A 13139-nucleotide genomic window follows, 5' to 3' on the forward strand; every position below is an offset into this window, starting at 1 on the left:
GCAAAAAGAATGGGGGGGGGTGTTTAACAGCACAGCTGGATGTTGCCTTTAATTTTGCTCACAGGGAAAGATAAGCCATTACAAATAGTATGAAGTCTATGAAGTATATGTGTACAAACATGTTTTCTGGGCTGTGGTGCTATGCTTTTGTATAAAATTAATACGTGCTGCTAATGAGAAAAATTATGTGTTAAGAAACTAAATTACTGTATTTTTCCTTTTGCCATGTAGAAAGTAGAACACACTATAAGCTACTGACCTGAAAGATAGCAATGCTGCTTGTCCTGTTTCATGTAGTCCCCAAAATGTTGATGTAGGGATGTCTTTTTCCTAAAAGGAAACCAGCTCCCTTCAGAAAGCAGACTGAGAGGCATGTGAGGCTTGTTGTAGTTGGCCTCTCTCCCAAAAACTCTTAAAGCATCTATTTAGGCTTCTTTCCACAGATAGTTAGTGAGGGATGGTTTTTCAGATGTGTTAAACTAATCATTCTTGATGTATTCTCATGGAATCTCCCACACCCCAAAATAGCCATTTACTTCAACAATGTATATGCATGTAATGCCTGCTTTGTTTTTCAAGCCATTTAGTCATTTCGACTACAATACAACAGTAACTTTGTCTCTTGTTATTTTTAGGGGGCTCCCTTTGGAAATTTGGTGACACATCCGCTACATTCAGAGTTGAAATTCTTCTGAATTCTTGCCTGGTTCAGCCTGATTCACCTGAACTTTCCCTAGATCAGGTAAGAAGAACAAGTAATTGTTTTTAAGGATTAATGGTCTCTTGTCAGATGAATGATCTTCTGTTGAAATGCTGCTTATCCAAAACACGAGACCATGCCTATCCGCATTTATAATACAGCTGTTGTCTTGAGGGAATAACTTCTGTTCTCTAGATAAAACTTGAAGACTTTGAGAGACAAAACAAAATGAAAGGAAATGAACACATTGGTCTTCTCACAAACAGTACAGAAATGCTTGACTAGCTGCTATTTTCCAAAACAGAAAGTGTTCAGGAGCTGCTACTGGTGAGCTACATTAGGATGAACAGCTGCCTCAGCCCTGCATGGAAAGCAATACTGGGCAAACACTCAAAGACCTGAGCGGTGGGAGGTCTGCCAGTGGCCTGGGATGTGCTCCTAAAGCTGGTGGTATTTCTGTCCATCGCGGCAGTGGCAGCAACAGGTTCTCTTTGTAGTTTGAAAGCCTATTACTTGGCAAATGCCTTAGCTGGGGAGGGGAAGAAGAAAAGAATATAGCTATCTCTAGTCACATCAACAGGGTAACAGAGTCCCAAAATGAGATGGGTTTCCTCAGAAGAAAAAAAACAGGACATGAACAGTAGTTTGTTTCTGCTTCCAGCCCATGAAGTATAGAAATCAGTTTCCTTTCTTACCAAACAATACAGAAGAGTATGTACACACCTGTGATTTAAGAGCACTTTATTGTTCTTTAAGGCTACTTTTAAGTACAAAAAAAAAGATGGCCTGCCAAACCTTTTTTTTTTCCAGGTGAAACAAGGCCACAAAAGAATGGTATATTACAGATTTACAAACACAGAGAGAATCTTTCCAACTGAACTGTAGATAACCTGGCTCTGTGAAGAAACTTCACCACGTCGTGATGGTGAGTTCAGTTTAGTTTCCTTCCACCTCCCCCCAACCCTTTGGCTTTCATGGCATTATTGTCTTTAATATATGTTTTACTGGACATATCACATTAAATCTTTATTGCCCTCAAATCCATTTACCTATCTCAGATAAGTAAATGTAACCTTGTAAAACAGCTATTATTGAAAATATTAGCTTTAAAAACATTATCTTATTTGTGTTTACAAAGAAATATAGGAGTCACATTTTCCACAGAGTCCATCTACAGTATTAGTATTTTACTGTTATAATGCTCAGTAGCCTGTAGCAATAACAAACTAGTGGCTATTAATGCTAATGCAGTGTTCTCATAGAATAACTGTGTTCCTGCACTTTTACTGTATTACAGACAAATCTACAACAAAAAAAAGATCAACTTTTTTCTCCAAACAAAAAAAAATGAATGATTACAATAAAGGAAAGGGAAAAATTAAATAGCTACATATCATTAACAAATTAATTGTTCCTCAAAAAATACCTACAAATTTCTCTGTACATTCTTTACGCACAGCGTAACGATGGTCTTAAAGTTACCTATATAAAAAAGTGTTTTTTAACAATCTTCCTACAGAGAGTAGGGTACTGAATGCCAAAGCAAGTAAGCGTTGACTACCCAGTAAGATGGTAGTGAAATGTGTAAAACTGGGGGCTTAGGGTTTTTTTTTTTTGCCTTTTTTTTTATTTTTTAAAGAAAATTGAGCAGCCACCTTCTCAACAAGAGTAAGAGCCAATCTCCTGATCTTTCTACCCTGCACCTTTTCCAAATTAAATAGCTTAACTTTAAAAAACCCATAAAATAAAAGCCACAATGGACCCAATACTGTAACACAGTCCATAATACATCACATGTAGTTCATCTTTCAACTAGTTCTAACTTTCCACACTGAACCACTCATTTCAGGTAACGCAGTATAAAAAAAAAGCCCTAGTTGCAACTGTACTGGGAAGATGGAATGTATGGGGGAGAGTAGTTATACTTAACAAGAAGAAGAGAAGCTCTTAGTACTAGCACAGCTGTGGTTTTTATGCCTGCCTCTATTGCCTAATTTCTAGTTAGTAGCTATTAATATAGCAAATGATAATAAATGCAGTAATACCTGTATAAAGTTTTCTAATGGAGGAATGTATGCTGCAACTTGGCATAGGTTTATGAATAAGCTTACAAAAATTAAAGATCATATTTCACGAACTGTAACAATCTGTTGTCCAGCCAAGATACGTAACGGTAGCAGTTTCTGCAGCTAGTTAAAGGTGGATTACACAGACTTAGTTTTAGGAAGCAAATTCCTGTTAAGCAGACAGTGCTGCAGACAGAAACAATTACTTAGTCATGCGCAAAGCTATAGCATCCTGTACCACGCATCATATATTTCTAAACTGCGTCATTTGAGGCCTGTCCTGAGGCTGTCCTCTTTTGCTGGCTGCTACTAAAGTGAATATCAAATACAAATATCATAGAGTACAACTGTACCAGCAGTAAGTATATCTAGGATTGTTACTGACAAAAATAAACTAATTCTGAAGAAAAGCTAATAAGTATTATGATTCTTACTGTCTATACATTAATAGATACCAGCTATTTTTCATAAAACATGCATCGTTAAGCACTATTGAACCCTCCAACCTCAGCTCTATTCTAACAAACTGCAGTGTTTAGGAAAAAATGCCCGTGTTCTGTAAATTATGCAGTCCAGTTGCAAGCACTAAGCACCTGAAATCTAAAGAGAGAAAGACCTATAACCTGTATGAGACTTCCCCTTCCAAAGCTGTTTTGCTTTAAGAAAAATCAAACTGATAGAAATGTCATCCTTAAACCCTTTTTTCAGCAGTTTGCCCTCAAAATATTAGCATCTTACCAGAAAGTTGCTATGCAACTTCAGTCCTCCTCCAATAGTGCAAATCATACATGACAGTTCTTTTCAAGTATATACATACAAAATTACTTCACAGAGGGAAAAAAAAAAAAAAAAAGCAATGTAAGCAAACCAGACAAATTCTAGTCTCAAGAAGCTAGTACAAGCAAAAAGCATTTGGGTCAACCAACTATGTGTAATGGCTTTTGTGGATTAGCGTGCATTTTTTAAGGGGCAGCAGATTTGCATCAGAGGTTTCTTTGGTAATTGAGGCAGGAAAAAAGGATGCTACATCATATGAATCTTTATGAAATAGTTCCTGCTATCATCTTTAAAGGGCACCCTTTTACAAATAAAAAGTGAGTACACAAAAAAAAACGTGTTGAAAACTAATCTCCCCTCCCCCAACACTATTTTAAGCACTGTTCAAAGCTCAGTCAAACCATGCAAATTCACAAACGTAACGGTCCTCTCTTCATGAGACTACAGAGGGCGAGTGATTATGATTGACCATATGGGAGGAAGGGGAAGACTGGCCCCGCCGTGAAGCAGACTCAGGACTGCTGGACACTCCGTCCTTCGCAGCTTTAATCTGAAGCCATGTATCCCCAAGTGCTTTGGCAAAGTGGTCATCAACTGATCCTGTGATGGACACAGAGTTTGCCACTGGCTCAGGCTCCTTGTAATTCTTGCCAAGGCTTCGGCGGAAGTGCTCTTCCACCACTGGGTCACAGGCAGTGGTAGCTAGGCAGGGAAAGAAGATAGAAAATGCATTATTTCAGTGCAGGCAGGAATTCTTTACATCATTATAGAACTGGTAGTGAAGGGGGGGGGGGAGGGAAGAAGATGGAAGGATATAAAATGAAAACAAAAAAATGGAGCTTTTTTTCTTGTGTGTGAATGACCTGCACCAGGTAAGTATTTTCTATATAATTACTGTTCTCCCTCAAGTTAGTAACAGGATTTTTACACAGCTGCAGTTCTGACTCTGTACAAACCCTCTCTCAAAGCAATCACATAGAACTTACATTTAGGCTTAAACAGAATTAAAGATGGGAACAGTTTTTGAAGTCAGCTCCCAAGCCTTCTGAAATCAGTCAGTTGTGAGGAGGACCCTGTCCTAATTTACTGCGTGCCAAAACTGATGTCAGGGTTTCATCCTGCTTGATGTGCTTGTTACAAGAGCCAGACAGAAAACAGCATGAATCATTACCTCTGTATCAGGTACTACTAGCGTTAAAATGGTGTAATACAAGAGGAACAAAGAACCTTAAAAATCAAGTTCTGAATAATAGCAATAAATAGTTCCTCAGACTAAATATTAGAGAGTAGCAAAATTACAACTTAGGAACCAAATCTGTGCCTAAATTATCTTTCAAAAACACTTAAAAGCATGGGATCTATGCCATTGTCCTTCATGTTACAAAAAAAGGTTTGATGGGTCCTAAAATAAACCAGTATCATGCACAAATGCCTCATCAAGTGACAAGAGAGAAATATTTTCTGAAAACATTTATAACTATTCCAAATCCCATACAACTTCAGCTGGGGTCTCAGGGAAGAAGCTTTCCTTAGACAAGTAACAGCAGTTTTCTAGAAAACTTCTAATGGCTTAGATCTCTAACTGCCGCTGTCTCCAGGAGTGTAATGTATCCCCCGGGGTCTCACTTCAGCTTCTAATTCCAGTTTTCAACAATACATCAATCTTTTAAAATAAATAAATAAATCCTATCATGGTCTTTTAGGTCCCTATGCATGTCACACTGGTGCTCTTACATTGACACATTCTGGCTGATGAAGCTGCCAAGGAGTTGAACCAACCCAGGATATTCTGTCTGAAATGCTGTGTGCCCAATCTTGGCATCAGCAGCTATAACATGATAGGAAGAAGGCTGTGCTCTTCCCCCAGTCACACAGTGAGAGAAACTGAACAAAAATTTTCCAAGGTTCGCCAGCATGCACTGCATGAAAAGATCTCATGAAAAGTACTAATTGCATGGAAGGCAGAAAATGCCATCCCTGCATTGCTATAGCAACTGCCCTCCAAAACATGTTGTGTTATCCATGCAGAGAAAGGTGGAGGGTATGTGCTTTGGAAGAGTATTTGTATCTACAGGAACAGATTTTTTTGACTGCAGCTGAATCATAAATATCCACTCACTACTGAAAGGCTGGGAAAACTATGGCACGGTTGGGTTTGCTGGTCCTGTCTGCTTGCTGTTTGTCAGCTAGACTAAAATAAACATAATGACTTATTTGGCTGTGTGCGTGCCTGTCTTTTGTTGTTGTTTAAAAAAAAAAAAAAAAACTTAGCAAATTAAGAAAAAAGAACAACACTCACTACCTTCTGCTGTGGCATGGCACTGACGGTTAGAAGTACTGCAGAGGGCACCTGTGCTGGTAACACCTCTGGGTAGAGAAAAAGACTTGCCTATTCTTTCACCTCCTTTTATTCTTGGTAATACACCTGTGCCTACACAATTAAAGTTAGCGAACAATTTTGCTCTCCTCCACATGTAATCAATCAGGCAGTTTGAATGCTGATAGGTAACTTACTGCTAGAGGGTCTTCTGTAAGCAGGCACTGCCGAACCGCAGCCGCTGTGAGCAATGGGGCAGTGGGAGAGGTTGCAGTTCCGGTTGTTGGCAGAAGCACACGTAATTACGGATGGACGGTTCTAACATGGAAGAAGAAAGTAAACTGTCACTCAGTAAGACAGTTAGACAAACCCATATAGGAGCACAACACTGCAGAATCATTTGCTATGTACATAACTGAACTGAATCCCAGCACTGAAATAACTCATAGAATATCCAGTTCAATAAAGTGCATTAAAATCCCAAATATTCAGCTATTATTTCCTTCTATCTCATTTAAAAAATACATTAAATTTCCATAATGGTTCTTAGTTATTTAAGTGGCAAGCCGCCATATAAAAAACAGATGGTATAAAAGCATTAAGGTGATTTTTGTAAGGACAGTTTCAACTTTGTATGCATTACGTAAGCAGCACTAAATGCTTGTTCCATTATTTATCCACATCCTTGTGATTACAGGACAAATTTTACAGGTATGCATCTTCTGAGTGTTAATCAAGTTTTAATGGCATCATTTTTCATTCAGAAGTTAGATTTCCTAGCCTGATTCTGTACTTCAGCCACAAAACAAGAAGCCAAGAAGTATAAAACATTAAAAGCTCCTGAGCAAGTTTTGACTCTAAGTACTTTCCTGTTGAAATTAATCTGCCTTTCTAGCACTAATTAATGATCATCGTCCTTTTTCATTCAATGAAATACATGCAAATTAATCAAAATATGTATTCACATAATTTTAATTCCACTATGTATACTTTCCACAAAGCGTAAATACAAAATGCTCTCCTTACAGCTCTTTAGCATGTAAATGTCATATTGAAACAAGGCCTTAGCAAAAGAAATGTCCCAGTTTTACCAGATGGCTAAAGGGAAATAATGCAGGTATTGAACTATTTTTGCTTTGCATCTTTGGTGTATTTTGTTACATAAGGAGTCCCTTCTGTTGTACTCAATTCAAGTTAATTGTTCAGTGTGTAAAAGACTAACATAATTAATTTAATTAACACAGTTTTAATTTCTTGTCCATTTTATAAATCTCCGCAGCAAACCTGCAAAAATCACAATTTTACCTAACAGCATACAAAGTAAATGACGAAGTTTAGTGGTCCTGTAGTCTAGACAGGGTAAGAGCAAGAACAAAGTAAAAGAGATGAGCTTTCAAGTGAAGATTTAACTCTATTAAATTATTATTGTCTAGACACAATCAGAACAAATGCTATTCACATCTTACTGCACTAACAGAAAAGTCAAAAAGTAAATAAAGAAAAAATATTGAGTTCTTTGATTTTTCTGTAAGAAGTTCATGTATGGCAGGTTGTTATTTTTTTTATTTTTATAAGGGGCGAGATTTTGTGCATCTAAGAAGCTGTTTGGGCACTGTATATATGCGTTTTTAGCTATGCAAGACGTGGGAAGTAGAGAGACAGGTAACAAGAGAGCTTGTTTCACGAATGCATGTACCAACACCGCAAACAATCTGAGAGGGAGGGATAAGGCATCTTACAGAATCCCCTGGTATGATTCTGGGTGTACAGGTGCACTGAGCAGATTGTACCTATTTATATAAAAATACTGAGATGAGAAGCTGAGAACTTAATAACAGTGACTACAGCACCTGTACACTGCCTAAAATAGGAAGGTATTTTTTCCTGCTCTCCGTCAGAAACATACAGTAAAATGAAATCACATTCAAGGTGCTAAGGTAAAAATAAATAAATAAAAAACAAACAAATGTAGGTTTTCTTATTGTTCAATACACTTTTCCTTCTTTTTATGATTTCTACTCTGTGATCTTGGCAAGGTACCTCAACATCCTATTTCCTCAAGAAAATAGATTGTAATCTAGCTCAAAATGTCAAAGATAACAATATAGAGAGGAGTCTGGTAATAGGCAATAGGAACGAGCCCAAGTCAAACACTAAAATAGAAGTGTCAGTGGTGTGAGCTGCCAAGCTGAGGCACAGCAGTAACACTATCAAAGGGCACCAGTGTCGTCAGTGGAAGCCTGTCCCTTCCTCTTCTGTCATCACTGAATGCTGAGAGCAAAGAAGAGCTGTTCTGCACAGAACAATAACTCTGTGACCTGGTGCCAACTGATGCAAGATATCAGTGACACTAGTGTAAAGCTAGGCATTTTGGCACAGCAAAATATAAAAGATTAGTGTATGTAGCCAACCATGTTAAAACGTACATAGTAGATGTAAAGTATATGCTCCAGTGGAAAAAGGCTTTCAACAAATTGCTTATAAAAATACCAACCTCCAAAAGACCATCCACTCGAAGCGTTTACCCTTTGCAGTGCATCATTGTAGGTGAGGAAGGAGGGAAGGAAGGAAGGAAGAGCTCGTTTACATGGGCCAATTTAATTTCTCATCACAACTCAATTATCTTGCTTCACCTCCCCACTTGTGAGACGGATAAAAGCAAGTCTGGCACATAAGAAAACTGTTTTTGTATAACTTTCAGAGAGATGGCTCATCTTCAGCAGTTCTCAAGGAAAACAAATGCAACGTATATGATGGCAAGCAAAAAAAAAAAAAAAAACCAACCAGCCTGCCAGCCAAAAACAAAACAAAAAAACACTCCAGCATATGGAAATGAAGTGTAACATTATCAAAAATCATTACTTTGCTTTAGGAAAAGTCATCGTGAAATAGTGATCCAACATTGGTCTGGAACAACACAGTGAATGCTTTTGGCTGGCTGAGACAACTAAAGTCACTCCACCTTCTTTCACTTGAACAATTCAGTTTAAAATTCTAACTAATGCCTTTTCCGTCACCTCTTCCTCAGCAGTACTGGCAGGATAAAGCTGGTAGACAGCAGTCCTGGCAGGGTAAAGGGTAGAACAGCACTCATGGATTGCCAGTGGGAGCACAAATAAAAACCCTCTTTACCTCTGAATTGCATCGGTTATTGCCTAACAGGTACTGGAGCCTTGCTTATCCACAGAGCAACTCAGACTTTGCATTCCCAATTCAAACACATGGGTTCAAAAGCTTAGCAAAGCATCAGAAGAAGCAGGGCGGCTAAGAACTCTCTGACATACATTTAAACACCAGAACTTCTTCACATAGAACACACTGCGCTGTGGCATTCATTGTGCATTTTTAAAATACACTTTGCCTGAAGAATTGTATCGCCTACTATTGTAGCTCACAACATGTTCTGCTTACGTCTGGGAAGTCCTCCCTGTGCCTACAGCAAGGATTTCTACAACCACCCAGAGCTTCTAGAAGCCAGTACCTGCTGCCGTTCCACAGAAGTCAGTGTAGGTGTGATGCCGACTGTTCGGGTTGCATCCATGCTGTTTTTGGTCAGTGCTAGAGGTTGATCCATGGTCAAGCTTGGGATTGAGGCGTACATGGCGTGATTGGCATGAAGGCTCATTGTTGGGGCAGCAGCCCTCTCTATTGGGCTGCGACTCCTCTCTCTGTGCTCCTTCCGGTAATCTCCATTGGCAGTCTTGTTTCTAATACATGAAAGAGAAAAAAGTCAAAGGACTTACTGATTTTTTACAAGCTGTAATGACATACGCAGCATTCAATCCCTTTAAGAAAGGTGAGGCAGGGCATGTTGCTTGGTTTGGGGGGGGGTGTGTGCAGCATCCCTCAGTACGGTAACCCTGGTCTATCCAGCCACCTCCCAGCAAAGACAAGCAAATGATTCACACCTGCAAGCTCTGGCAACCAACTTCTTTTTTTCAGAATTCTTCAGACTTTTTTTTTTTTTTTATAATTTCTTGAGATATTTATCTAAATGCAGTGAGCTAAAATAACAACTGATAATAACTGATCTGTTAAGATCAGACACCCCCACATTTAAAATACCATTAGTCCAGCTCTGCCTCCTAACATTGCAGTATTCTCTAAGCATTGCTGAAGTCCAAAAGTTTATTTTACTTAAAAGACATGGGTTGATACCAACAAATACAGTGGGTCAAAGCAGGAAGCACAATTTTCAGAGCAGCAAATGAAAGAAGCACACTACGCTGCACATCTAATTATTGCAGTTAGCCTTTAAAAGAGTCATTTCAAACTCCTGCTGAACAGTAAATCTCAGTGGCGGTACTCGCGCAGTTAGGCTATCACTCACTGCAATTAACAAAAACTGATTTTGTACTCATGAGATATTTCAGTTTCCATACACCCATAAAGTATGGTGTCAGGTGTTCACCCCTTCATGAAAGGGAAAGCAGCGCATCAAAGGAAAGGTGCTTCCTCCGCCTTGGTGAGGGCAGCCACTCGCAGCTGCTGGCAACTGCCAAGGTAAGCATGGGTACGCCTGGCAGTCTGGCACAGCCCCCAACTGCACGCTGCTATAGCCAGCACCTCGGTGGGAAATACCAAACTCGGCCCGTCCTTCACATAAGCAAGAACTAAAGGAGAAAGCTGGTTCCATGGAAAACACGTTCTGTCTTCAGCAGCTCTTGCTGAAGTTCCCTGAATGTCCTGTCTATAGCAGAAGTGGGTAAAATACATTTACAAGCCTTTCCCCGAATTTTTAACTGCATCATAGCAAATCAATATGCAGGAACAATCTTAAAAAGTGCTCTGGTGAATGTTAGGCAAAGACAGAAAAGAAATAGAAAAATGTTTTCTCTGATAATGGCAATATGGATGTATGAATAGTATCCAATATTGGAACAAGTTACAACTCCAAGAAGGTACTGCCTATTTCAACCCCCGAGAGTCTCTCAGAAAAGGAATGCTAACAGCTGAAGGGGGGGGAAAGCCCTGCAAACAGAGGGAAATAAGGAATCCCAGGGTTATTACAAAAATGCTATAGAAAAATCTTGTAGGGTTATATGGGGAACAGTCAACAGAATAAGGATACAATCTGCAGCCGTTCAGCCCCCTGCCCCACTGGCTATCACTTGTCCCTTAACTGAGAAGCTGCAGATTAGCAGAACCAACCATAAAACCTCACCTTTAAGGTTTCACAGCTGGTGCCCAATATGTTCTCTGAAAATCACGTGTTTCTTGAATCCCTCTTTATACGCCAGATTTAGATGCAACAAAGCAGCACACAAACCACAAGGAAATACATTCTCAGTGTCACATTTAGGTCTTTTGCCAGCTTTGGTACCATTTCAGTACACAAGACTACTTTACAGTATCAGCATTCAGAAGAGAGAAAGCTCAGGATTGCGTTGCTCTGAGCCAATGACTGATGCAAGTGTGTGACTTAGTGGCAGCAAAACAGACTCTATATTTAAAGTACGGTAGCTTCACCTTAAGTTACAGTGCAGAAGACTCCCAATGAACGCTCAACAAACTGTAATCCTTCACTACCCCCTGAGAAGCAAGCTCACAAACAGTATGCCTTTACAGACTGCTTTCGTACCTGGGCAACAGCCATCAGAGAGCCTGGTACGTAACACGTGGAAAGGCAGCACCAAAATCGCTGTTCAAGTGAGAAGGGCGGTGATGCTATGTAGGGATGGTTCATTCTTCTCACTGCAATGCGCTATCTTTGGTGTCTGCAAGCCAAAATCTTGCTTTTCAACTAAATATTACTGGTCTACTGCAATTTAAATAACAATTTGGAGGCTACAAAACCAAATACAGCTACAGTAGATTCCTACTTTCCACTGCCTCAAATTAAAAAAAAAAAAAAAATCCCTGCTCAGAATGTCAGAACGATTATACTTTGTCTTAATAAGCATGAGCTAGTTCTCAAAGGAAGAACTTTGTTTTCTCCATCAAAAATACTTGTAAAATGAAACCAAAAATGTAGCTACACCAGTTTGTGTTGTTTTTTCCTTAGAACTGTGATTTCACCTTCTTAGAGCTGCATTTACAGCAGGGGGAAGGCTGTCCAGTGGCCAGAGATGAACAGACCTACCGGATTCCCAAGCAAAATAAATTCACCGTTTTACACAGTATTTCACCCCTCCTTCAAACAAGTAGTCACGGCCCTAAATACTGGTGACTGCTAGTTTTGCTGCCAAAAAGAATGAAGTTTCCTGCAAACGTTTTTGAAGAAGAAGGGACCAAGAAACTGGGATCAAGAAACTGGGCAATGGGATCAGCGTGAAGGCAGGGAGTAGCGCAGACCTTCCCGCAATGTATCTAAAAGTAAGGAGTTATCTCCGTAACCTCAGCAGGCCCCACCCCGATCCTTTCTGCAGGCAAGTAACTCCCTCCTCCTACATCACAGCAACAACTCTTCCAGACTGAGAACAATTTATACTCAAAAATCTGCTCAACATCTACCTTAAGATAAATAGTCTTGGCAAAAATGAGAAATACCTGAAGTTCCTACATCCACATCAGGTATTATTTTTTCTGAGGCCAGCTCAGAATTTGATGGCACTACGTAGCATAGGAACGTGATAGCTCTGCCCCTGTGAAAGCACACCAGCAGTCTGCAGTCACTCCTGTTTTACTATAAATAGTAAATCCCACAGACATCTGACTCCACTTGTAAAACTACTGTATGTAAAATTCATCAATTTCACATTACTAAATAAGTTTTAAATATAGCTTTAAAAATAATTTTCTATTAAAAATGCCTTTATTCAACTGAAAATTTTCTCTCTTTTTGTTATTGAGAAAAGTAATCTGAAAAATGTAGGAAATGCAAATTTGGCTATCTATAAAAGAGGCACACAACTCGTAAATTAGAAATAGTTCTGTTCTTGCTAAAAAGCCAGACCACAGGAACAGTATGAAAACTATTACTCTATTAACTTATGTGAAAACAGCATTCGATGTAAATATTTCATTACGATATTTTGTATATTTTTCTTCTGACTACAGCGATGAAACTTCTGTTTTGGAAAACCGCTCTGTTCTTGTTCTGATGTTAGATGCTTTGACTAACGGGGCAATCAGAACTGCATGTGTTTCATGGTAATTGTGTTTCACCACAGTGAATTAGCTTCAAAATTCCCCACGTGCTGAACGAGTACAGAGATGCATCTCTTAGTTTCAAATGCAGGGTCAGAAAGTTACAAAGGAGGATTTCTGGCCATGTTTGGAAAATAATTTGAAAATTCCAAAGAGCTTTACCATCCCCTGACTCCACTTTGTCTTAAAA

The 13139-nt window shown here is 39.2% G+C and overlaps 1 protein-coding gene across 3 annotated transcripts in view; it reads right to left on the bottom strand.

The window, feature by feature from the left end:
• Positions 1 to 1424: 1424 nt before the first annotated feature.
• Positions 1425 to 13139, bottom strand: part of VGLL4 (vestigial like family member 4) — a 91784-nt gene continuing 80069 nt past the window's right edge. For all 3 annotated transcript variants that reach the window (XM_035558358.1, XM_035558357.2, XM_035558359.2), the window contains 3 exons: positions 9342 to 9567; positions 6058 to 6178; positions 1425 to 4245 (listed from right to left, as the gene is read on the bottom strand). In XM_035558358.1, the coding sequence (XP_035414251.1) occupies positions 3977 to 4245; positions 6058 to 6178; positions 9342 to 9567 (616 nt within the window). In that variant the 3' untranslated portion in view covers positions 1425 to 3976. The remainder of the gene's footprint in view (positions 4246 to 6057; positions 6179 to 9341; positions 9568 to 13139) is intronic.

This window comes from Cygnus atratus, chromosome 10 (assembly GCF_013377495.2).
Source record: "Cygnus atratus isolate AKBS03 ecotype Queensland, Australia chromosome 10, CAtr_DNAZoo_HiC_assembly, whole genome shotgun sequence".
NCBI lineage: Eukaryota > Metazoa > Chordata > Aves > Anseriformes > Anatidae > Cygnus > Cygnus atratus.